General features: G+C 49.3%; 1 protein-coding gene and 1 long non-coding RNA gene across 2 annotated transcripts; one reads left to right on the top strand and one right to left on the bottom strand.

Moving 5' to 3' along the window:
• Positions 1-14142: 14142 nt before the first annotated feature.
• LOC119383905 (uncharacterized) lies at positions 14143-15247 on the bottom strand. Its single transcript, XR_007415199.1, has 2 exons — positions 14783-15247; positions 14143-14658 (listed from the first exon to the last, which is right to left on the bottom strand). It is a non-coding gene; the product is annotated as an uncharacterized LOC119383905 (long non-coding RNA).
• Positions 15248-18262: 3015 nt separating this feature from the next.
• LOC119383899 (mitotic checkpoint serine/threonine-protein kinase BUB1-like) lies at positions 18263-22096 on the top strand. The gene is given in 2 exon segments (XM_037652167.2): positions 18263-20432; positions 20434-22096. Coding segments are annotated over 2 exon segments (3735 nt in total). The 5' UTR covers positions 18263-18353; the 3' UTR covers positions 22090-22096.
• Positions 22097-26148: the final 4052 nt, after the last annotated feature.

The following is a 26148-nucleotide window of genomic DNA, read 5'->3' as shown; positions in this document are numbered from 1 at the left end:
TGACATATTCAGTTGAAGCTCACCCTGTTTTACTTGCATATATAATTGGTCAGTGTTTCTTGTAGTGCATGAGTCCCATAACACTGTACGCGGAAGGGAGGTCGCGCGGGCTCGCGATGTGCTCAGCCTCATGTATAACTGAGCGATCTCAAGTTGGCAATACATGAAAATAGGGCCTCTATCCTTTGTCAGCAAAGCGCTGTTACGAATCGTGCGAGCGACGTTTCAATCATTCGAGGACGCGTCTGCTCGACGCCTTTCATGGAGCGAACGCTTTCCATCCACGCCGTCCTTCGCCAGTGTGTTGGGTTTCATAGCCACCGCTGCGCCTCTTGTTTTTGTACGTTTGTTGATAGGTGGCAGCACACTGCAAGCGATTTGCTTGTTGACCGGTCTGAGAGCAAAACGTTCTCCGCGCCCAGACGTCTCTGTAATTGTAAACGTGGTGACGCGGAGTGGTCGAAGTCGTTCGGCAGAGGAAATTCTTCAGATTGCTTTCAGCAGTGATGTTGAAAGAAACCATCTTGAGGACGAGGATTTTTCACTGGACGTAGAAGACTGTGAAAGCACCGAGAGTGACAGCGACGATGAACCACCAGCTACTAACTCACGAGGAGCGAGTTGCACTTCACGTCCCCTCGAGCGCTAATGTTCTTTCACGCTAGTAAGTCACTTTGATTGTATTTAATGTATAATATCCTTGAGCGAGATCAAAATAAAAGCATTGTTCCTCTTGTGCATTGCATGTGTCACAATTATTGTGGATATTGGAGCGCCGCATGCCGCCAACACGCTCGAGCTCGACCAGCGAAGCGAAATGGTTAGAGCGATGGAACGTGCAGTCACGGCCACAATCCACGCCTCACGGCGAACTTCTTCGACGTTGCGAAAAGCATACGTGTGCGTTCTTTTCGATATTCATGTTTCGATCGTGCTGATCGAACCTGCAACATGCGAGTGAAGTACACACGGCTAGAGTCTCAGCATGGCTGTGACACAAGCGCTACTGAATGGCATGTTAAATGCTTGTGTTCCGTTGAAGACGTAACTCCGCGTTTCCGACTGCTCAAGCAATGACGACGGGGTATTATCACAGAACACTTTTATGTTTGCAAGCCGTCATCACGCGCAGCAGCGATGGCGCTACTCGCTGGCGGCCTACTACTGCGGCAAATCCGTCAGGCAGGCTCGGTACGTACTACCTCGGAGTGCCGTTCAGCTCATACGTCAATTCTAGTTCATACATGTTCATGTATATAGCACGCACAGGATTTCGCAAAGCATCGTTATGCACGATAACGGAGCTGAAATATAACCTTTCACTTCGCAGCAAATAATTAGGTGGCGAGCACTTAGCACTTTCCATGGTTTGGGAAAGTATTTTAGTCTCATATCCATTTCAGTGCAGCTCGTGACTTCATCCGGTGAAAGTGGCACGGTTCGCACGTCCTATCTGTTCCTATGCTAACGAACGGGTTGACCCTCCTCCTGGCGCCATCTTGAAAAGCACGGCGCGCCACCTATAGTTCGTGGGCATTGCGAATACAGGCGCCATCGAACTTTCCAGCGATATCGCTGTTGGCGGCGTTATCTCTCGACAAAGCTGGAACATTCTCGTGCGGCGCGCAATCTTAACAGATTGTTCCAAAACAATCGCGAAGCTTCCTACACATCACGGCGAGGCCTGCGCAGCGCGTTGCCCACAGTCTTTGTGGGTGAAGCTTCAACTCATGAAATATAAGACTCGCGGCAATGCCCCCCTCTGAAAAAGCATCGTCCCGATGCTTAAAAACAGAACATGAACACATGCAATACTAAAGAAAACTAATAAAGCAAGCAAACATTAGAGTCCTCAGGTGCGCTAACGAGCATAGTACGGTTTAAGGCGCACCACATGCACGACCTCGGGTCGAGCTCGGCGCCTCTGAGAGTTCGTGATGCCGTCGGGGACAACCTCGTAGTCGAGTGCGCCGAGACGTCGAAGTACCCTGTACGGTCCGAAGTATCGTCGAAGAAGCTTCTCGCTCAGTCCGCGTCGTCGTATTGGCGTCCAGACCCAGACACGGTCGCCGGGCTGGTACTCGACGAAGCGTCGTCGAAGATTGGGGCTCTTCGATTTTCCACTTCTGGCTACCCGCGGGCTGCCAGAGCCAGCCAGAGCGCGCTCGTTTTTCTCGGGTTGCTCCGACCCCCCCGCGGTGCACTTCCGGTTGGCGTTCGTTTTTCTCGGGTTGGACGGTTCTGGCGACCCGCGGGGAGCCCGAGGGTCGCCAGAACCTTCCAGGACAATTTAGTCGTGGAAGCTCTCTGGAAGGTTTCGGGCTAGCAGACGCCGAAAAGAGACGATACGCGCTCGCCGCCATCTTTGTGAGGACTCGACGGATTGCAATGCGGGCGCTTGCGGACTACACCTTTGCTTGTCCTTACGCTCGGGCCGCTCGGCGCCGTTCCGCCGTGCGAGATGGCGCGATTACGAGTGGCGGCGAGCACTTGGAGCTAATGTTTATTGCTTTTCTTATGTGTCCCGTGAAGTTTCCTTCCGTGAACAACGCGGCAAACTGTCGTGTTCTAACCCTTCTAACTGCGTCGTGCACATGTCCCAAAAGTTATGTACACGTTCGTACGAACACATGGAGACCCCTTTCGAGTTTATTTTTTCGTAGTAGTATTCGATTGTGGTGTCGTGTGTGCTTTATGTGCATTTAGCTGAGACGATTGTGATCGAACTACCTATTTCGCTCCGTCGTATGTTTGCGTGCGTGAACCCCGTCAGAACTTAACTATTTCAATTAGGTCTTCGATGTTGATCAAATGCACTGATCGAATAAAAGCGATCGCGACATTGTTTTTTGTGTGATCCTCGTTGGTCGCGAACGGCGTGCGAGCGTACTTCGATCTACGGGCCAGTATATGAGGTATAGTATTATGTTATGCTACGACGCGTCGATGTGAAAAAACGAAGATGAATTCAGAAATGTATACATCCTCTTGTTGCTTATTTCATCGTCGGCTTTGTCTTTTCCCACCTTTTAGTAATAATTCCATGCAGTATGTACGCGGTTATCACCTAGTAGCTCTACTAAAAGCTTTGCTAGTACATGAGATTTTTGGAGTGCCACTTAGGACTGGAAAAGAGGCTCAGGCAACATCTGCCAAAACGAGTCGAAGACGCGTCACACAGAAGTTTATTTATATATAACGCGCACTCGTGGTACCCATACCGCCGCATGTCTCAAGTTATGACAAAACGCAAGCTGGTCAACGCGTGTGTGCGACGTAGTACGCGATAGATCCTCGAGCTCTTTTGGGGACACGATCACTTTCGCGAGATTTTCGCGTCGTGTTGTGCAGCGACTGTTACACGTACTAAGCAGACGTGAGCTGGTTAAGCCGTTAGCGGCGCGGTAGCTCACCTTGCATCGCTTTCGTGGCGCCGTGCGCCAGCTGGCTGTTTTGTTCGCGGACGGGGCGAGTTGCGCACGATTTTGCGAACGTACGTGATCGTATCCCAAATCCGTATGCTCGAGAATATCACTTCAGCTCTTCAGCAAACCTAGCCACATATTTTCAAGCGGGCAATGCAGAAAAACCAACGCGCACGCGGCGCAAAGTTTCGTTTGCTGCCACGGCGGTAGCGTTTGTTTACGTTTACGCTGGCTGTCCCAGCGTTCGATTTTGTAATCTTGGGGCAGCTTCGGGTTGTCTCGGGCTTCCCACACATGTGACCAAGACGCTGCTTCCTGTCCCGACCGGAACTTGCTGGCTGACCCTCTGGCTGTCTCTGGCTGCCAGAGAACTGCCAGAAGTCCGAAAATCGAAGAACCCCATTGTAGCGACGGCTGTCGGTGTGCTGCTGGGTCTTGATGCGCAGGCGGGCCAGCTGTCGAGCTTCTTCGGCACGTTGTAAGTAAGCGGCGGCGTCGAAATTTTCTTCGTCGGTGACATTGGGTAGCATGGCGTCGAGCGTCGTCGCCGGGCTCCTTCCGTAGACCAACTTGTACGGCGTCATCTGCGTCGTTTCTTGGACGGCCGTGTTGTAAGCGAAGGTCACGTACGGAAGGACGGCGTCCCACGTCTTGTGCTCAACGTCGACGTACATGGCGAGCATGTCGGCGATGGTCTTATTTAGACGCTCGGTGAGGCCATTGGTCTGAGGGTGGTAGGCGGTGGTGCGGCGGTGGCTCGTCTCGCTGTACTTCAAGATCGCCTGAGTTAGGTCCGCAGTAAAGGCGGTACCTCTGTCTGTGATAAGGACCTCTGGGGCGCCATGACGCAAGACGATGTTCTCCACGAAGAACTTGGCTACCTCGGCGGCACTGCCTTTGGGCAAGGCCTTTGTCTCGGCGTAGCGGGTGAGGTAGTCAGTCGCTACGACGATCCACTTGTTGCCGGAAGTCGACGTCGGGAACGGCCCCAGTAGGTCCATCCCGATTTGCTGGAACGGCCGGTGCGGTGGTTCGATTGGCTGCAGAAGTCCCGCTGGCTTAGTCGGCGGTGTCTTCCGTCGCTGGCAATCTCGGCAAGTCTTGACGTAGTGGGTGACGTGGGCAGCAAGGCGTGGCCAGTAGTATTTTTCCTGTATTCTGGCGAGCGTGCGGGAAACACCGAGGTGTCCAGCCGTCGGGTCGTCGTGTAGGGCCTGGAGGACTTCTGGTCGCAATGATGAGGGCACGACAAGAAGGTAGTCCGTTCGCAGTGCCGAGTTCTTTTTCAGGAGAACGCCGTTCCGTAAGAAAAACGACGGCAGTCCTCGCTTGAACACCTTCGGAACAACGGCGGTCTTGCACTCCAGGTACTCCATAAGGCCCCTCAGTTCCGTGTCGGCTCGTTGCCTTTCGGCGAAGTCGTCGGCACTTATAGTTCCGAGGAAGCAGTCATCGTCGTCGTCTTGCGGCGGCGCGTCGACGGGGGCACGAGAGAGGCAGTCGGCGTCAGAGTGTTTTCGTCCGGACTTGTACACGACGGTAATGTCGAATTCTTGAAGCCTCAGACTCCATCGTGCGAGACGACCTGAAGGGTCCTTCAAGTTAGCTAGCCAACATAAGGCGTGATGGTCACTGACAACTTTGAAGGGCCTGCCATAGAGGTAGGGGCGAAACTTTGACGTAGCCCAGATGATGGCAAGGCATTCTCTTTCTGTAGTGGAATAATTGGCTTCTGCCTTGGATAGTGACCGGCTAGCATAACTGATTACCCTTTCAAGCCCGTCAGTCTTTTGCACAAGGACGGCACCGAGTCCTACGCTGCTTGCGTCGGTGTGTATTTCCGTATCGGCGCAATCGTCGAAATGCGCAAGTATGGGTGGCGTCTGCAGGCGTCGTTTAAGTTCCTCAGATGCTTGCACCTGCTCCGTTTCCCACCTGAATTCCACGTTAGTCTTCGTAAGAAGCGTCAGTGGTTCGGCGATGCGTGAAAAGTTTTTGACGAAGCGTCTGTAATAGGCGCATAAGCCGAGAAATCGGCGCACGGCCTTCTTGTCGGTGGGAGGCGCGAAGTCGGCGATGGCAGCTGTTTTCCGCGGGTCTGGGCACACTCCAGACTTGCTGATCACATGACCCAGAAACAAGAGCTCGTTGTACGCGAATCGGCACTTTTCTGGCTTCAGGGTCAGTCCAGACGCCTTGATTGCTTGAAGTACTGCCTCAAGCCGCCGGAGATGCTCGTCGAAGGTCGAGGAAAACACGACGACGTCGTCCAAATACACAAGGCACGTCTGCCACTTCAATCCGGCCAGCACGGTGTCCATGACGCGCTGGAACGTCGCAGGTGCCGAGCAAAGACCGAAAGGCATGACCTTGAACTCAAAGAGGCCGTCGGGTGTTATAAAAGCGGTCTTTTCTCGGTCTCTTTCGTCTACTTCGATCTGCCAATAGCCGGTCTTGAGGTCCATCGACGAAAAGTACGTCGCGTTGTGTAGTCGATCCAGGGTGTCGTCTATCCGTGGGAGGGGGTACACGTCCTTCTTCGTGATTTTGTTCAGGCGCCGATAATCAACGCAGAAGCGCAGTGTCCCGTCCTTCTTCTTCACTAACACCACAGGTGACGCCCACGGACTCTTGGACGGCTGGATGATGTTGTCGCGTAGCATCTCGTCGACTTGTTTCTTTATCGCGTCGCGCTCTCGAGTCGAAACTCTGTAGGGGCTCTGACGGAGGGGCCTTGCACTTTCCTCCGTTATAATTCGATGTTTCGCCACCGGACTTTGTCGAATTCGTGATGACGACGAGAAGCAGTCCTTGTATTGCAGGAGCAGGGTTTTCAGCTGGTCTTGCTTGACCTTCGGAAGGCTCCGGTTGACGTCGAAATCTGGTTCGGGACCTCGATTCGTCGAAGCAGGTTCGGCAGCATCGAAGAGGGCGAAAGCATTGCTGGCGGCCACACATTCGTCGATGTAGGCGACCGTCGTACCAATGTTGAGGTGCCTATATTCGTGGCTGAAATTTGTCAGCACTACCTTTGCTTTACCGTCACGCAGTTCGGCTATACCTCTTGCGACGCAAATTTGACGGTTCAAGAGTAGTTGCTGATCGCCCTCGATGACGCCTTCAAGGTTCGCAGGTTTTTCGGTGCCGACGGAAATAATGACGCTGGAGCGCGGCGGAACGGTCACCTGCTCTTCTATCACGTTCAATGCGTGGTTCCCTAGCGTCGCGTGGGGCGGGAGCGCTTTGTCTGAGGTTAGCATTATCGACTCAGACCTCAGGTCGATGACGGCGCCGTGGTCACTTAGGAAGTCCATTCCAAGTATCACATCCCTAGAGCAATTTTGTAGGATTACAAAGCTCGCAGGATAAGTCCGGTTATTGATGGTGACTCTCGCCGTGCAGACACCAATCGGCGTTATCAGGTGGCCTCCAGCTGTCCGGATTTCGGGTCCACTCCAAGCGGTCTTTACTTTCTTCAGCTTAGTGGCGAACGGTCCACTGAGGACAGAATAGTCGGCTCCGGTGTCGACGAGAGCTGTGATGCTGTGGCCGTCGATAAGAACGTCGAGGTCGCTAGTTCGTCGTCTCGCGTTGCAGTTAGGTCGTGGCGTGGGGTCACGGCTGCGTCGGTGTGTTCCGCTGCTTCCATTTTGCGTCGTCGGGTCTTCTTCAGTCCGCGAGATTTCGTCGTCAGGGGTCTGTCTGGTTCGCGTCGTGTTGTGAAGGTTTCGTCGCGGCGTCGTCGTCGGCGGCGGAGGATCTTCGGTAGTTCGTCGTACAGCAACCGCACCTCCATCGGCTGCTGCTCTTAGTTTTCCGGATACGGGCTAGGCGACCGGCCCCGGTTTGGGCCAGTGTACGGCCGGCGGTGCGGTGACATGTAGCGGCCGGGCGACGGCGAGCGGGAAGGTCGTCGTTCTTGCCACTGTGTTCCGGTGAGGTAGTCGTCGATGTCGCGCGGCCGTTCGCCTGGCTGCGGGCGCGGCGCGTTGATGGCGAATCCGCGTAGTCCCATCTGTCGGTACTGGCAGCGGCGGTACGTGTGGCCGGCCTCTCCGCAGTGGTAGCAGAGCGGGCGGTTGTCGGGGGCACGCCAGACATCGGTCTTCCTCGGGGTGTTGGGCTGGCCGACAGGTGGTCGGTAGGGCGTCGGTGGCGGCGGCGGCGGCGGCGTCTGGCGACGGTACTGCGGCGGTGTGGCGTCATGGCGGGGGCGTGGAGGAGGAGCATGACGGCGGGCTGCAGCAGCATAGCTAATAGCTTGCGGCTGCGGCTCTGCTAGCTGAGGCGCGCCGAGTGAATGCTGGATCTCCTGGCGCACGACGTCGGCGATGGACTCTACTTGAGGTTGCGACGAAGGTAGAATTTTTGGCAACTCCTCTTGCACGATTGCTCGAATCGTCTCACGCAGGTCGGCGGGTCCTAGGGCTTGAACGTCGGCGTAGCTTGTAGCCGAGAAGCTGCGGTTGTATTGCCGCGTTCGCATCTCAAGCGTTTTCTCGATCGTGGAAGCCTCCGATGCAAATTCAGCGACCGTCTTCGGCGGGTTCCTTATCAATCCAGCGAAGAGTTCCTGTTTGACACCCCGCATGAGGAACCTCACTTTCTTCTCTTCGGGCATACTTGGGTCGGCGTGTCGAAACAGGCGATTCATCTCTTCCGTGTAGATGGCAATATTTTCGTTGGGCAGCTGCACACGGGTCTCCAGCATAGCCGCGGCCCGTTCCTTGCGGACCACGCTCGTGAACGTGCTTAGGAACGTCGTCCGAAAGAGATCCCATGTTTGTAAGGCGGATTCTCGGTTCTCGAACCACGTCCTCGCGGCGTCTTCTAGGTAGAAGTATACGTGGCGCAGCTTGTCCTCGCAGTTCCAGTTATTAAATGTTGAGACCCTTTCGAAGGTCTCGAGCCAGGTCTCGGGGTCTTCACATGGCGAACCACGGAACGTCGGCGGCTCCCTGGGTGGCTGCATCACGACCGTTGTAGGTGGCAGGGGGTCTGTCATCGTCTCGGCGGTCGATGTGACGGTCTTCGGCTGCCTGGCGTTTTCGGGAAGGAGTCCGTACTCTGGTTGTAGTCCCTTCTGCCGGCGGCTGGTTCGAGGATCCGGGTTGTCCTTAGAGTCGTCTTCTTGGCGGCTTGGGCTTGGGTCAGCGCTCCGCGGTGGCGTCCGAATCATGAAGCAGCACCTCCACCAGATGTCACGTGGTCGTGACGTCGACGAAGACAGCAGTCAGCACGTCCGAGATGAAACTGTTTATTTGGCCGAACTTGTGGCCGAGAAACGGAAAGGTAATTTACAGCAATACACACTGTATTCACTGATAGCGGCGAACAGAACGTCGACCGTCGATCAACTGACAAGCAGTCAAGCGCGTCGGCTTTTATACAGGCGCCATCGAACTTTCCAGCGATATCGCTGTTGGCGGCGTTATCTCTCGACAAAGCTGGAACATTCTCGTGCGGCGCGCAATCTTAACAGATTGTTCCAAAACAATCGCGAAGCTTCCTACACATCACGGCGAGGCCTGCGCAGCGCGTTGCCCACAGTCTTTGTGGGTGAAGCTTCAACTCATGAAATATAAGACTCGCGGCAATATGATTATGAGAGACGCCGTAGTGGAGGGCTCCGGAAATTTCGACCACCTGGGGTTCCAAAAATAAGCAGACAGCATTTTGCCTCCATCGAAATGCTGCCGCTGCTACCTTCGGGTCAGCAGTCAAGCACCATAACCATTACACCGCCGCGGCGGGTAACCCCTGATGGCTATGACAATTAAAGGTTTCGGGTAAAACCACAAAATATTCAGTGCATATGGAAAATAACGTAAAACAGCTCGGTGGAACGCTCTTTATTGCTTTGCTAAGATCTTTAAGATGGCTCCAAATAATTTACTTATTACAATGCAAACTCAATTTCGCTATTTTACTGAGTAGTAAGCAGAATTTTTTTTTTTTTACTGTATACTCCAGGCACTCCCGGCTTATAATTTATTTGTTCTCAACATCGCCTTGACATAACACTAAATTCAAATGGAGTGGGATAGGTTTCAAACAGGAGAAAGTGCCTCAGAGCAGGCTGGCCGACGTTTCGATAGGTGGGCCTATCTTTGTCAAAGGCGCCTTGTGATCTCTGGCGTGTTAGTTTTAAAGGGTTAGTGTTGACGTCATATCCAGCGGTGGCGCTGTTGGTAATTCCTGCCTGGAAAGAAAAACTAGGAAGCGGCAGAGTGTAGCTCTTGCCACATTATTTCAAGAATGTTTGCAACGGCGATCGGGGCTCTCATCCAGAGGTAAGAAAAGCTGGGGAAAAAAAAGAAAAAAAAGGAAAGAGGAAAAGGGAGGGGGGGGGGGTTGGAGGGGTTGACGGTCTAACAAAGCTAGAGCCTCCGAAGGCAATACGAAGAAAAAAAAAGGGGGGGGGGGGTGGAGCTTGAAGGAAACTGGAAAGGCGGCAGCAGGGCGGCGAGTCTAGCCATCACAAAGGGCTGCAGAACACGATAGGGAAGGCAACTACAGTCCGGGGAAGCGGGCAGCATGCGTTTAAATGTCCACATGTCGACTTGAAGTGATGTTGAGGGGGGTGCCTGAAATACACGTGCTTAATAGGTGAAGCCATTGGCAGACATATGCATCACGTGTCCTCGAAAGCCTCAGAAGTTGGGCCGCCGTTCAGTAAGGAAAAGAGGGAGAAAAAAAAGGAATGGCAAGGAAAAGAAGGGAGCTGGGGGGGGGGGCATGGGGGGGCAAACACAGGCCTGTGTCCCTGTGTTTTTTGCGCTATTGCACTATGAATTCGTACCAACTAGCTCGGCTTTCCGTACAACTGAAGTTTGTTTTGTCATATAATTTTTTCTAAACACTTTTCAGCGTCTTTTGATGGAATAAATTTTTTCTAAAAGTTCCCCAAGAAAGACTATCATCCTTAAAAAACCAAATGTCAGCTGGGCATATACGTTCGCGCTTTTCGCTTTGTCCAGAGAGCGCGAGAGCCACCACGTGACTCAACTCCACCAATAGTGATACGTAGAGCTCAGTGCCTACCCTTGCTACAGGACTAGCGGAAAGAGAAAATAATGTCACGGCCTTTAGTTTTATTTTGGGGACTTAGTGGCCAGCAGTATCAGCTTGAGAAGTCGAGTTCAACGAACATTTATTAAGGCGAAAGCTTCAGACGTCTCATCAAACACGAAGATTGACCGGCGTCCCGCATCGGCGGCGTGAACACGAGAGATGCAAAAATTCATCACCACATGATGAAGTCACCATTTAAGGTCACCATGACGTCCCAGATCGATAAAATTTGTGACGTCATTATGACGTCACGGCACGTCACATGATGTGACGACATCATCGCTTGGTCAAAGGTGGGCTGATCACAGAGGCACTGCAAAACCACGTTAAGTGCAGAAAGCTTTCATAGGGTGCCGGGGCAGATGAACACATCGAATGAGAAAAGAAGATAGCTTTCACCTTCGAGTCATCTTAGGTGAATGCATAAGGGACTCTGTGAGTTTTTGTTTCGCGCGGTGGTGGTGCGATCGCAGTATCTTGTATCGATACACGATACATTCCTTAATATATCGGAAATACAGATACTGATACACATCTTGTGAGACGTATCGCGATACAGATACTAGATACCCAAAGGGTATCTAAGATAGTATCTAAGATGCATGTATCTTCGATACTGCTCAGCACTGGCTGGTTCTAATGGGACTGAAACTTTAAGGTTAAAGAAACCATTGGCGTATATCATGGGGGGGTGGCGTCATGGGGGTCCTGACCCCGCTTGTGTTCAGTCTGGGGGGGGGTGCCCCTTGCAAGTGTCCCCCCCTTGAGATTTAGCTTTAGAACATCATATATTTGAATTACTTGACAGTTAAGTATGGCGCATTCAACTTTTTTTAAAGGCTGATTATTTTTTAGTGTGTACCTGTGTTCAATACCCCTCAGACGTGTCAGACTATAAAAATCGCAAAAGCCATTCGACCGGTTCAAAGAAGACAGAATATAACAATGCAATTGCTCGAGCTGGGACCCCATGCTCATTTTTAAAATTTTATTTCAAAGCATGGTTTAATTTTTGCGTAAATAAAAATACAAACCTTATGTAAAAAACAAAATGGCCGCCATGGTCTGATGTGTGTCCCCCCTTGTGATTTTTCTGGATTTACACCACTGAAAGAAACTCAAGAAAAAGTTAAGGATCACATGGTGTGCAATGGAACAGTAAATGGTAGGAGTAATATTAAGTGATCGGTGTAAGGCAGAATGGGTCAGGGAACAGACAGGGGTAGTCAATAGTCTGGTTAACATCAAGCGACAGAAATGGATGCGGGCTGGCCACGTAATGCGTAGAACAGACAACTAGCAGTCATTTGGAGCAACGGAATGGTTACCAAGGGACGGGAAACGCACTCGAGAAAGGCAGAGAGTTGGATGGAGTGACATAATTAATAAGTTTGCAAGAATAAATGCAATCAGTTCACACAGGATGGGGTAAACTGGAGACCATAGGGACTAGGGAGAGGTCTTTGTCCTGCAGTAGACCTAAATAGGCTGAAAATTATGAACATGATGAGTATCGTGATTACAGTAACGCCTAACCAAAAATAATAAAAAAAAACAGTTCCCCTCCCCCGGTCGTGCTTTGAGCAACCGCCACCCATAAAATGAGCGGCTGGATCCACCCCTGTTCTCGAGACGAGTATCCAGTACACTACTTAGTGCCAGCTCGGGTTACCTCTCTCGACAGCAGAGATGGTGCTGTCAACACTAATGGTGCCAAAAGTCACGTCTGGCACACAATGTCATAGCCAAAGGGTTGGCTTGGGGGGTTCAACCCGTGCCCCACCCCACAAAAGCTTTATTTTCATATATAAAACATGCAAACATACACACACAAACATACATAATCGGACGTCGGAACCCCAACCACAGAAAAAATTTCTACCTACGCACATATCCGCATGCCCCGGGTGAGAAGTTAAGTTTAATAAGGGTGAACAAAATGTGAATTAAGGGAGCAAGTCAAAACCAAATGATTATAGGTGATCATAATGTGCATAAGGTGGATCAAATGTGAACCGCATGTGAGCTAATGTAAAGGTGAATAAAATGGGATTTAACTATGAATGAAATGTAAAGTGAATCAAACGTGACAGCATAGGCTTTTGTGTGTGCTTTCCTTAACATTGGCTAAATGAACTGTCAATTTTTTTTAAACCATACCATCACCCACCGCTGTCCAATGTGTACAGTTTCCTTCCTCTCAACCTGTTTCATGAAATAATTTTAATAACAGTTGTACTACACCATTTCCATTGTCGCTAGCCCCACCCCCTATCCACCAGTAAAGATAAAACGAAGTCGGTTCAGCAATTTCTGCAACAAGCAATACATCTTTTTCCTTGGAGTCATGCATCCTAAGTGCTAAATAATCAACCTAACACAAAATGCAATTCAAATTTCGAAATGCTTACCTTCTATAACAGTATTGCATGGACTTTCACTTCATGGGCTGTTCAATTTCATAGTGATAGATGACAGAAGTAGGTATGCTCAAACAAACAACGCACTTTTCAGTGTTATCCGAAGACACACCTGCACATCCCATGAGTGCAATTTAGCTGATCAGGGCCGTACCCAGGAATTTTTTGGGGGGGGTGTTTGTGTGTAGAACGGCCAACTTTGGCAACTCATGGTCGCTGTGGAGGCATGCAAATATTTGACTATCATCCGAAAAGTTAAAGAATGAAAAAATTTCGGGGGGGTGTCAGAACCCCTTTAGTTACAGCCCTGTAGCTGATCATGACGACTTAAATGCTTGACATTTTGTGTGTTGCATGTAGCATCCACCTCATTTAAATTTTGTGCTTTATATAGATGCAAAGGCTAATTCAATTGAGCACAGCCCTCTGAAGCTTTGGTTTATATCTTTGTAAACTCCTATTTTTTTAGACAAATTATGGCAAAAAACAAAAAAATGTTTACAGCAGGCTTTGCATATCAGAAGATTTTGCAAGGACTTTACATGTACTTCTCTTAACTGCCCTGATATTTGGTAGTAATCCAACCGATGTATAGAGCTCATATTCAATTTCAATGTTATTGTGCTATTTATTATTTATTTATTTATTAAAAGTACTTTCAGGGCCCAAGGGTACTAGAAAGGAGTGGAGTAACATGTGCAGTTAGAGAAAAAAAAACAAGGAAAGTTACAAGGCATCTTACAAAGCAATCTTGAAATCCTGGTCTTCTCTTATGCTGGAAATTGAGGTGGAAAGGTGGTGCCAGATGACACTTGTCCAAAGAACAAGTCATTACACAATTTCTTGTGACAAGGTGGTAGCTAACGCTGCTTCGAGCCCACCTTATAGCAATGATCCATCCCTGGCGATGTGTAACGAGGATGAAACAGGGCGTCCTTCAAATAGTTATGATTATAGGTTTTGTTAAAAAGACTAAGGCTAGATGACTTTCGGTGCAACAAGAGGTCAGGCAAGTTTAGGGTGATCTTTGTGAACTTGATACTGGAATGATGTGAGTAACCTTTATAAAATGAAATGCGCTGCGTGATTCTAAATGGCTTTGAGAGTGTGGTATGAGTAGGTTCCCATGTGGCGCATGCATACTCTAATTTAGAATGTACCAAAGTTTTGTAGAGTGTTAACTTCAGGGAAATGGAGCAGTGTAAAAATTTCAACGCAGATAATCGAGCATGCAGTTTGCTTTATTAGTCATGTATTCTACATGCATACTTCAGAAAAGATTAGAAGAGATGCAAACACCAAGGTATTTACAACTGTCAACAGATGGTAATGGACAGTCACTGAAGGAGTAAGTACGCACCTAACGGGTAGCAGTGTGACATGAAAGTCGCATGCTCTTACATTTCGTAGTATTAGGTGTCACGAGCCATTTATGGCACCATTCGAATACTACATCTAGATCGCATTGCAGGTTGATATAATAGGTATGGTCAGTAATATTCTGTTAAAGTACACAGTGTTAAGCAAACAGCCAGACAGTTGAAGAAACTCAAGTAGGAAAACCATTAATATAAATTAGCAAAAGAATACATTATAACGCATAGGGCAGCCAATATTTGTTGACGAACGTCAGTGAACCTCCCGAGGTGCCTGGCATTACAGACATGAGGTTGAAGATGACCTGTTGCAGTAGACGCTCAGATGTTTCATTGTGCTTGCAGAATGTACTTTCAGGCGTCCTGATCATGCATGCCACTGCATGGAATAGAAGTTGTAACATCACATACTGAGAAGCAAAATTTGTGAATGAGAATTTTCAAAAGATAAACAACAAATGAGTAAATTGCAGTATGCTGTACAAACATGAGGACATACCTTAAAAGGCTTCTAATGCTTGAAATAGCTTTTGCTAGGTAAGAAATGCTTTGTCCCTGGTGTTGAGATGTAGACCATAGACCACAGGCTATGACAATACGGCCCAGGAGGCTATGGCAGAAAAAAAAAAATCCCGGATTAAAATGCCCCCTTTTTTGTCACACTAAACGAAAAGCACACTCATATCTATGTGAAACTGTTGTTACAGTAAATGCATTCAAGCAGAAGAAAAAGCCGCTAACCATGCTTCTCAAGTGAGACCACTGCAAACTTTACAACTCATATGCTTCTTGCAGTGATATATGGACTAGTTACAGGGGCTAGTTACAAGAACATATTTTGTCCAATGCAAACGTTTAGGCCATATTCATCACCATACCTCCACTGTTCTATCATTTATTGTAGTCTGATTCAGTCTGTTTGCATTCGTAACACCATAGATTGGTGTTTGGCATCTTCGTCATGGAAATGTTTTTTTTTTAACGTGAAGCATTTCTTAACGAACCATTGGCACTTGGAGCGTTTCTATCTACATATCTATCTATCTATCTATCTATCTAGCCGCTTACATCTGGGTGCTCTCATGATCGCCTCCTTAACTTGTCGTAGACCAAACTTGGCATGGGAGGGTAACAGGATTTGACGAATATGACTCTCAGGTCATGACATGAATAACGTGAAAATCCTGTTGTGTACGTTGTCAAACCCCTTTTTTCAGACACATGTGACACATGCCCGTTTACCACGGGCTGCAGTGTACGAGTATGCGCCACAGGTGCTTGGCAGTTTATATCTACCCAGGAACGGCAACAACAGACATTGGTAATTTAAATGCGAGAGTGTTAACAAAAACCGACATCAGCAGCGTCGACCCGACGAATGGAAAGAATAAATATTAGGATCCCAGCAGGAATCGAGCCCAAGCATTCTGCATGGCAATCAGGTATTCTACCACAGAGCCACGCCAGGTCTATAAACTGGTTTGGAAAAACAGCCTATGCAGGCATAATGTCGGAGCAACATCAGTCGTGGTTATCTAATTATACAAGAAAGCAATAAACACTAAATATGTACTCCTACGAAACAGACGTCATATCAGATTAACGTCTGTGGTTCCAGTGTTGGCTCCGCTTTTATATTAGTCTAATTATAACATTACATTTGTATTTTTATCATTCAGCAAGCTATACTGAAGCATTGCTCGATCCCAAAGAAATACATTAACGAAATTTACATGTGATATTCACATGACTGCGCCATAAAGTGCACACTTAGTTTCGATAATGCTGACGTATATGGTCTAACGTGAGGGCTGACGTTACGTCGTACCATAAGTTACCCTTTAAATGCCGATGTTGTGGACGTGCCTGGTAAGCCCACGATGTGCACACAGCTACTACACTTACAAAAACACGTAGATCCACCTCGTAACGCTTGGCTCAAAGCCATAAAATACAGCATAGAAGTACTCGCTGACTGCTTCGCATGAAACAAATGCCCACAACGCGTGGGATGTGCCGAATTTTTTTTCAGTTATCCGATTATTATATCTACATTACATGATTTATATTGCTATTTTATGTTAAGCATATGTATTTCCAAACTATGCATTGTACTTCATGTCATTCACACTGCTTATTTTTTAATGTTTGACTTGACTTTCCCACACGCTTCCTGTATGCTGATTGTTTGCGTGCTTCCTATTCCTTAAAGGTACACTAAAGAGCAAAACGATTTTTCACGTACTAGTAAACTGCTTTTTCACGATACCAAAAACACCATGCTTGCTGCGAGAAGACGCTTAGGCGCAAAAACAAAATGTGGGTGGCGACGGCACCTTGAAGTTTCCGCAGCATTCGCCGTGACGCCACATGTTTTGACGGCACCTACTAGGGACTATGTAGTTCCTAATCGGTAAAAATGAAGTACATTGTCCTCTGAGGAGGTCATAGACTTAACGTACCAAGTTTGGGGTAATTTTGTTGAGCCAATGGCGCCAAAATACGATAAATACACTTTGAAGGCCGTAACGTTACGCGGGGAGATTTCGGGGCGAAATTTAAAAATGAAACTATGAACTTTATTTTCTCCTCTATTAATGACATTAGAGTTCTCAGAGCATAAATTATCGATCTAAACCGATTCGTTGCTTCTCTTTAGTGTCCCTTTAATTATAGTATTAATGCTATGTACCAGCTATAGTTCTTTGTATTCGATATACATAAACGGCTGTAACCGATCCTTTTAATGTTTCGCTTGAAAAACAGGCCCCATTGCAATCTTTGGCTTTGGGACCTTCTTCTGTATGTTAAAATCCTGTAATCTTTTAAATATAAAATTGGTGCGAGGCGCTCGAAATGTATTTGCACCGGTTTTACTGCGGTGGCCTGGTTTGTGCGGAGACAATGCGTTATCATGTATTGACCCAGCAACTCGCTCGACCCAGCAACTCGCTCCCGCGCGAAGCCACGCCGCTCGAGAAAACGGCGATTTTGTCGGCGGCAGAGATGAAAGTTTTACATGTGCTGAGCATCGTTTCCATTGGATGCGCAAACAAAGCCAACGGTGACAAACAGACGCAATGGGTTTATGCTCAGCGCTACGTGCATCCTGACGCTTGAAACGAGTGTTCATCCGGTGCGTGTTTCAGCGATGGCTTCGTTCTGCAGCGGCACTAGAGCTATAGTGTACTTGATTCTAGAGCGGCACTTCGAACGGGTTATCCCTATAGTGTACTAGAAAATTGTTCTAGTACACTATAGTTATTCCCAAGTATTACGAAATATTAACAGTGAAACAAAACAGAACGAGCCTACGTACGTGACACTGCCCGAACACACTACCACTGCCGCCGCATTTCTGAATTTTAAAAACGATACATGACGTCATGTAAGATAATAATGTCGATGTCGATAGGCTGCTGAAGCGAAAGCACTAACAAAAAACCGTCAAAAAAAGATGGTTCAGCAGTACTCCGCAAAAACAATCAGTATAAACAGCACTTCATTTTATTTGAGTATAACACTGAGCAATAAAGTTGTATTCACTTGCTTCAAGAATTTCTTCATTAAAATTTGACCCCGACGCGGGCGCCCTTGGCGCCCTTACACAGAAGTGCAGTGGGGCGAGGTGATAGAGTTAATATACTAACTATAATAACTCTATGGGCGAGATAAGAGAGGGGTTAGTAGATCCACTCGCGGCGCAACAAACTAAAACTTAGTATTTTTTTTTATTTGTCTTCTGCAATTTATAAAACTTGAGAGTTTACAAGCCCGAGCAGCATAGAAGTTCCTAAAAATAATAAATATTGCTGGGAACTCTATGGTCAGAAGCACCGTAGAGCACCGTGACGTCGTCGGAAATACTAGATGGCGCCCTCGCTGCCCTCGCTCTTCCGGTCTCGAAATTCGAACTGAACGAGCGTCTCGCGGCTGCGGCGGCTTCGCCGAATTAATTTGTTATGCTCGCTTGTGAGGTACTGTAGTAGTTTGCGGTCTTGACGACATTTGCGCGCTGCTGTTCGGTGCCACAGCGGCCATAGTGAACTGTCCGCACAATGGAGGCCGGCGACTGGGAGCTATCCAAAGAGAACATACAACCGTTGAGGCACGGCCGCGCCATGTCGTCGCTGCAGGCAGCGCTGGCCCCTCAATGTCAGGAGGACCTCAAGCAGAAACGGCGGGAGTTTGAAGAAGAGCTTCGAACCTCGTCTGGAGTCGGCCTGCTGGATGTGTACCACAGGTATCTGTTGTGGGTGGAGCAGCATCATGTTACGAGTAGTGTCAACGTGCCCCAGCTGCTCGAGCAAGCCATTGTGCAGTTCAAGACAAATACTGAACTGTTCAACGACGAACGCTATGTGGGCATTTGGATACGCTATGCTATGCTGTCACCAGAGCCCCTCGCTACGTTCAAAGCCATGTTCGAGGCTGGAATTGGGGATCAACATGCTGAATTTTTTCATACCTGGGCACAGCAGCTTGAAGCATCTGGTGATACTTGCGGCGCATCACGTGTCCTCAAGGGAGGCATCGATCGGCGTGCTGCGCCCACCAGCCGGCTTGAAGGGGCACTAAGGCACTTAGAGGCACGCGTTAGCCGCCAGGTAGCTCTCGATGTGGAGCAGCAGTGCCAGGAAGCAGCATTGGCTGGTGGCCCAAGACAGGATGCGCGATCTGTGCTGGCGCCACTGCCTCCACAGAAGCGAGGCACCGCTCCTGTGATGCGCACAGTACCTGTCGCCAGGCCAGCCGAGCAGCAGCAGCGTGGCCTGGCAATAGTGACAGCTGGCGCAGCAGCTGGCAACCGAGGCCACACGAAGGTGCGCGTGCAGTGTGATGAGAACGCCCCACGAGATGGCGATGCCCTGCTCATCCAACCCGTGGCTGCGCCACCCTTTGTAACCACCACCCAGCTGACCAAGGAGAACACCCGCGCAGCTGGACAGTGGTCTGGAGTCAGGGCAAAGCAGCGGCTACCGTCAGCGCCTCCACAGCCGGGCTTCGAGGTCCTGGAAGAGCAAGGCAGCCAGCCGCCTCTGTGCACACCTACCCTTGTCCCTGGCTCTCGGCAGGGTCTCAGCGAGCGCAAGAAGTCTGCGGAAGTGTACGATGGTTACGGCTGGGACCGGTGGCAGGTTCCGCTTTGTCGGCCCGACCCGGCAGATCTACCGGTGCGACCAATGTATGACAAGGCGAGTGTGTACAGAGGCACCACAGAGTTCCAGTTTGAGGAAATCCGCCTGGCCAACATTCGGGCACGGCAACGGCAGATGTTGGAACGGCAGCTGGAGGTGGAGCGAGAGCGATGCGCGCAGCTGGAGCTGGAGCGTCTTGTGCGTCAGCAGAGGGAGCATTGCGAACGAGAAGAACAGGTGGAGGCACTCAAGCAAGAGCTGTGCAGTATGCGCAAGGAGCTGCAGCAGTTGCGCAGCCTGCTGGCCAAGAACAGGAGTGGCAGTAGGGACCATGCTGTGATGACTAGCCAAATTGTGCATTTGGAACGGAGCATCTTGGTTGCTGAACAGTCCATCCTGGTTGGGCCTGTTTCAAGCAGCGGCATGGAGGAGGGGGCCTCCGGGCAACCTGATGAAGTGGACATGCCACCTGGCACGCCAAGTGCTCACCAGGTGAGCGGAGCTGCAAGTGCCGAGAGCACCCAGAGCGGTGGAAGCTTGCGCACAGCTGATGTGTCGAAAGTTGTGCGCAGCCTCTGGAACTGCACTTTGGGGCAGTCACGCCTGAACCAGCAAGATTGCACGATGGAAGCTGCACCAAAAAGCACTGTGAATGAAGTGCAAACCGAGACTGCTGTTGAAAACGCTGCTGTCGTAGGCGTTCCAGTGGCACCTTTTGAGGTGTTCTCTGAGCCCACCCAGACAGGCGGGCTTACCTGTGGTGTCCATCAGTCTCCAATCGATGCTCCTGTAGAGGGTGGCAACGATGAGAACAGGATGCCAGCGGACTGTGTCCCACCAGAGGCTTCTGTGAAGGCGAAGCCACTTCAGCATAGGGTGCCCTTCACCGAACTACCCATGCATGAGGACCAGGATTTGGAGGACGATGAGGATGTCTTTAGAGGAATCGAACCCTTAGAAGATGAGGATAATTTCACCTATGCACCGTCCGAAAGCTTCAGTCCGCAAGGTGACCTCGACGCCCTGTGCTACTGACCGCACAGTACCCAAGGTGGGTGAGAACTTTACGGTGGGTGGTTTGACTGCCCTTGTCCAGGAGGTTGCCATCAGTGATTCGCCTGTCACCTCAACATCTGCCGCACAGCTATCCCCTGCAGAGCCCCTTCGGCAGCCACCTCAACAAGTTGAGCAACAGCAGCCCAGCCAACCTGGTGTGCCAGTTCCTCCTGGTGCAGACACTGGCAACAGTGCTGCACCCCTTGCCGTGCGCCGGTTCTCCATTGCGGCTGCTGGGGACTTGAGTACCATCTTTGAGTGCAGCAAGGAAGGCAAATCAAGCAGCAACAGTGGAGGCAGCACCTGTTCAAGCAGCTCTTCGTCCCAGCATTTGGTGGCTGGGGCCACACTGAGTACCACAGCGCGGCCCCCCACTGGTGGCAGCTCTACCCTGCCAGCTGTCCAGGAGGAGCCCGATGACTATGGTGGCACCTCCATAACAGCACCAGCTGCACCTGTGCCAGAGCAGTTCCAGGAACAGGGTGAAGGGGTCGAGCAAGCAGCAGGTGCCCTGGCTTGTGGAAACCCATTTTCAGAGGAACTGCGACGCGTTGTCTTGAAGTCATGGCAGCCACAGACGAGCGACCAACAAAAGCTGTTTGAGTCTGCTGGCAAACGCCCAGTTCTCAAGGTAGATGCACAGATCACTCTGGGGGACCACGAAGTGAAGGTGCTTCACCACTTAGCGTCAGGTGCCTATGCACGTGTCTATCTGGCTCAGATGGTGAACACTGAGGAGACTTACTTGGATGATGACGAGAGCTTTGAGGCACCTTCCCAGATAAAGGTTGTGCTGAAGGCTGATGACAGCAGCAGCAGTGCCTGCTGGGAGTCCTACATATGCTGCGAACTGCACCGACGCCTCAGCGAGACCTCAGGAGCGCTTGCAAAGTGTGTAGTAGACCTGCAGCTGGCCTGCTTCTTCAGCAATGGTGCCATCCTGGTGTTCCCATACAGCCCCTATGGAACGCTATTGGATCTGGTGGCCCAGTTCCAGAAGCATTGCCGCAGCTCTGTACCCGAGTGCTTGGTGCTCTACTTCGCTCTCGAGTTCATCACAATCCTGCAACAAGTGCACTTGTGCGGCATCATCCATGCGGACATAAAGCCTGACAACATTCTCATCACTGACCTTCCGAGCAAGGCAGGCTTCCTGGACAGTTTTTCTGAGCAGGGTCCCAGCTGCCTGCAGTTGATTGACTTTGGACGTGCAATTGACATGAGCCAGTTGCCACCTGGCACAGCATTCACTTATGCGGTGACCACGGAAGGGTTTGTCTGCACTGAGATGCGCGACGGTCGCCAGTGGACATTTCAGACTGACTGGTTCGGCCTGTTGGGGTGCCTGCACGTGCTCCTCTTTGGAGACTACATGGAAGTCGAAAAGAGGTCTGACAACACTTGGGGTATCCGGAACAAGTTCAAGCGGTACTGGCAGCAGGATCTGTGGAACAGACTCTTCTCAACCCTCCTGAACATTCCCAGCTGCTCCGAGCTACCGGATCTGACACCGTTTGTGTTGGAGATCCAGAGCCTGTTGCGCAACAGGTCACGTGCACAGAGTGTGGTCGTGGAAGCCCTGCGGGCCAAAAACTTTTAATTTGTTTCACTGTAATTTTTAATTTACTCAACCTAAATATTTTAAACCAATCTCGCCCAAAAGAGGCTCTGAGTTACAAAGACTGGGAATTGCCATAATGCATGGTATTTTAAATGTAAAAAGAAGTGTGCACATAAAATATTTGAATTTTTTGTTTGGCAGTCGACCGAGTTTATTAGGAGGTGGTGTGTGAGAGTGTGTTGATTATATATTGAAAGTGCGGTGTTTTGAAGTGTAGGGTATTGATTGAGTTTTGTGGTAATTTTTGGCTTGGGGAAGTGTGTGTAGTATGCTGTGTATTGTGGTTATCTGGCATGACAATTTTGTAACACGTGGACACCGGTGAACTGGTCTAGCCATGATCAAAAAGACTGTAAATTGTTCGGTATGCAGAGTAGGGTTGAATATGTAGGTTTGAGCAGGTGAGAAGGCAGATGAAGGTGACGCCAAGTGCAGACAATGTGAGGTCGGGGAAAAAATGGAGAAAATGATGGCTGCCCAGAGTGAACTCATGAGAATCGCAGAGCTAGAGAATGCTTTGGCAACAGAGCGATCCAAAACTAAGGCTATGGGAGAAAGGCTTAAATGAACCGAAAAAGAGCTACCAAAGTGAACAAAGAAGAGGCAGGTGACGGCAGAAACATTGGAACTTCGACCCCAGCATGGGAGATGCGAAAGGGGAATCTGGTGTGGCAAAGGGAGGTGCAATGATCACAGGGCCCAGATCTCGGGAAGAAGTTTTGAGGGAGGGAGAGGACAAAGCAGCAGCCCTGACTCCTGCTGGTCACCAAGTCAGTAGCCAGGTGCAAGTCACTTTAGCAGGAAAGTTTGAGCACGTTATCATTGTACTTGACTCGAATTTCGTTAGATGCACAGAGGCAATCAAGGAGACGGTGAAAGGTGATAAAAGAATTTCGATGGGGACGTTCCCAAGACATCCGCTGGGGCCAGTCATGAGGAAAGCAAGGGAAAAACTCGCAACTAGAGCTCACAGATGCAACCTCGTGGTAATTTCGAGAGGGCTAAATGACATCTTGAACAAAGAATCGTGAGTAGCAACGACCTTTGCAAAAGGGGTCAATGACGTGCATTATGTCCCCCCGAGGTGCAGATTGTCGTATGCACAGTGCCGAGGTACCAGTGCATGACGGCAACCTGCAAAGAGCGGTTGTCGACGCAAGCAAAGAGATGTGGCGAATGAGCCCAGAGAAAGGTTTCGAGGCAGTAGAAATAAACAGGGAAGTGCACAGGTGGGGTGGTTTTGAAAGAGACAGAATTCACTTCGATAGGAGGCTTGGTCTTGAGGTGGGTTGGAAACTGGTAGGACGCGCAGTAGCTTTATTGGGGGGCCACGTGAGCCCTTCGGAGTCCAGGGCAGCTAGTAACAAAGAAAATAACCAGGGTGTAGTGAAGAAGAGGAAGAAGCCACGCTCGATTGTCTGTTGCTGTGCGCGTGATCTGCATTCCTGTTGGACCAGCGCTACTTCGACTGCACAAGCCGTCGGTACTTTGTTAATAAACCATCATACGACATCTGGTGGAGGTGCTGGGTATCTATCCCAGTACCTCTGACGACTTGTGCAGTCTGGCGAAGTACTGACGACTTGTGCAGTCGAAGTAGCGCCGGTCCAACAGGAACGCAGATCACGTGCACAGCAACAGACGATCGAGCGTGGCTTCTTCCTCCTCTTCACAAGGGGAACTCTTTGACAGGTAGTATTGTGAAGAATCAGAAAAAAAGGCAAAAGAAAAGGAGAAGGCACGTGTTGCAATAAGGTACATAAACATGCAGGGTGCCAGAAGAAAGGCAAAATGGTTACAGATTGAGGAGCAGTTAAAGGAAAGATAGGTGTTTATGCGGTTACAGAGACTTGAAAAAGCCACCATATATTGGAAATTATGTTTGGAAAGGGCGCAACAGGACAGAATCGGAAGGGATAGGCGGGGGTGCTGGAATGCTAATTCATTGCAAAGCCAAATGGGATAGAGTGAAGCAAGCATGTACAGAGCACCTCTGGGCTTTGGGCACAGTAGGTGGAAAGAAAGCGTGGCTTGGGGTAGCTTACCTGTAGACATGGAATAAAAAAAAGAATCGGGAGTTGTGAATTGCATAAGCACGAATATAAAGGAATTTGGTAATGGGGCCGAAATCATCCTGTCACGGAACATGAATGCCCACACACATGACCTTGACGGATATTCAGACACCAATGGGAAGTTACTACTAGATCTCTGCGAGCAACATAGTCTAGAGATAGTTAACACAGGGCCTAAATGTGACGGCCAGATCGCGTGGGAAGTCGGAAACAGGCAATCGAACATTGATTATTGTCTCCTAACCGCAGGAATTTATGACAAACTGAGAGAAATGAGAAAAGACGAGGAAGGGATTAAAAGTTTGTGTAGCGATCATAAATGCATAGCATTACAAATGAGATATAAAACTGGAAATGAGAGCATAGAATCAAAGTTCGGCACTTCGTATCTAAATGACTAACAAATAACAAATATAGTCGCAAGAGTGAAGAAAGAAGTAGGCAAAATATCAGGCAAGGACTGGGGGTCTAGTGAGCTGTTACATGTAATGATGAAAGATAGAAGAAAACTATAGTGAGGGCATTCAATGTGTGAGGGCACTCATGCTCCCTGTGAAGTTGTTTCGCCTTGTGGCACCCACTCGTCCTGAGGGCCACTTTCACCGTGATGCACTAATGGCGGCGTAGTTAGCGTAGTCGCTGCCGAGCGAGAGTTGGCGCTGTGTTCCCACGGTGCTGGCGGCAAGGTTACGCGGGGTCATTAAGTTTAATACTGTGTTGACAGGCTAGTCGGTGCTTGACCATAGTAACATTTAGCACAACAGGACACAGCGCTAGTCTCAACTGACATCATTTTATTGCATCACACACCTTTATAAGAACGAATAGATCTCATGTGCAGTTAAGTACAATGCGCTGAAACCAACACGACATGTGGACAACAGAGCACTCTCATTTAAGAGATTTTCCATTAAATCAACATGGTCAATCAATACGATCAGCGCTATGTCTGCAAGCACACAAAGCACTAAAAGCTAGACAGAACACATGCATGAGCATAACAGAAAAAGATTAAATCATGTTTTGTAGAAAGCAAACTACTGAACAAATCTGTCGTAAAGATGCATGATAAGTACAAAACACAGCCTATAACAAAAAGTATATCCCATATTTTTAAAAAAAAGACAGCAGGGCGGGGTTACTTTTTACACGCGATACTTATTGTATTTTCATGTGACCGGCCTGTTACACATGTAACCACCGTTTGGCGCAAGCTGTTTGGGAAACTTCGCAATTGATTCAGACTGTTCTCCCAAGATTAAACACACGTCGTGAGTAGCCACCTTTATTTTGGATCTAACACGAGCACCAATGATAACGCTGGGAGGTTCGATCAGGTGTGTACAAAAGCTGGCGTATTTCACGAATGATCAGGTTACCGACGGTCGACTACTGTGATTGCCGCTATCAGTGTACAGCTTTTATCGCTTGTACTTTGACTTTTCATTTCCTGGGCACAAGTTCGCCCGAAATAGAATTTCGTCTTTAACAGCCCGACTGCTGCCTTCCCCCTCACGACCACGTGACAATACAGTGCTCTCCATTACACAGTGACATCAGAGTGGCATCATACTTTGGTGACACACCACCCTAGCATACGTACTACACATTTTCTCAGGAAAAAGGAAGAAAGGCGTCGCAACCAGATGAATGCCATAATAGCTCATTGCAAGCCCCCTTTTTGCTCTCGCATGTTCCTGGGGTAGTGTGAAAACGTGCAGTTTCGAATGGAGATAAAGTTTTGTCCAGAGCATTCACTGTAGGAATATTTCGGTTCAGGACGAATAAAGGTGGTATAGGCTTATGACCTCGCTTCATAAGATGCACCCTTAAGCTTATGGCATAGTAGACACACCTCTAGAAAAGGAAAAGGGGCAGTGCTGTCGATGTGGCCATTCCAGTTTAGGTTGTTCATAATTGTAATTCTAAGATACTTGTACTTGCCTAGTTCAGACAAAGGGTC

The sequence above is a fragment of the Rhipicephalus sanguineus genome, chromosome 2 (assembly GCF_013339695.2).
Source record: "Rhipicephalus sanguineus isolate Rsan-2018 chromosome 2, BIME_Rsan_1.4, whole genome shotgun sequence".
Classification (NCBI taxonomy): domain Eukaryota; kingdom Metazoa; phylum Arthropoda; class Arachnida; order Ixodida; family Ixodidae; genus Rhipicephalus; species Rhipicephalus sanguineus.
The sequence above is the reverse complement of the archived record's forward strand: the minus strand, read 5'-3'. Positions and strand labels throughout refer to the sequence as shown.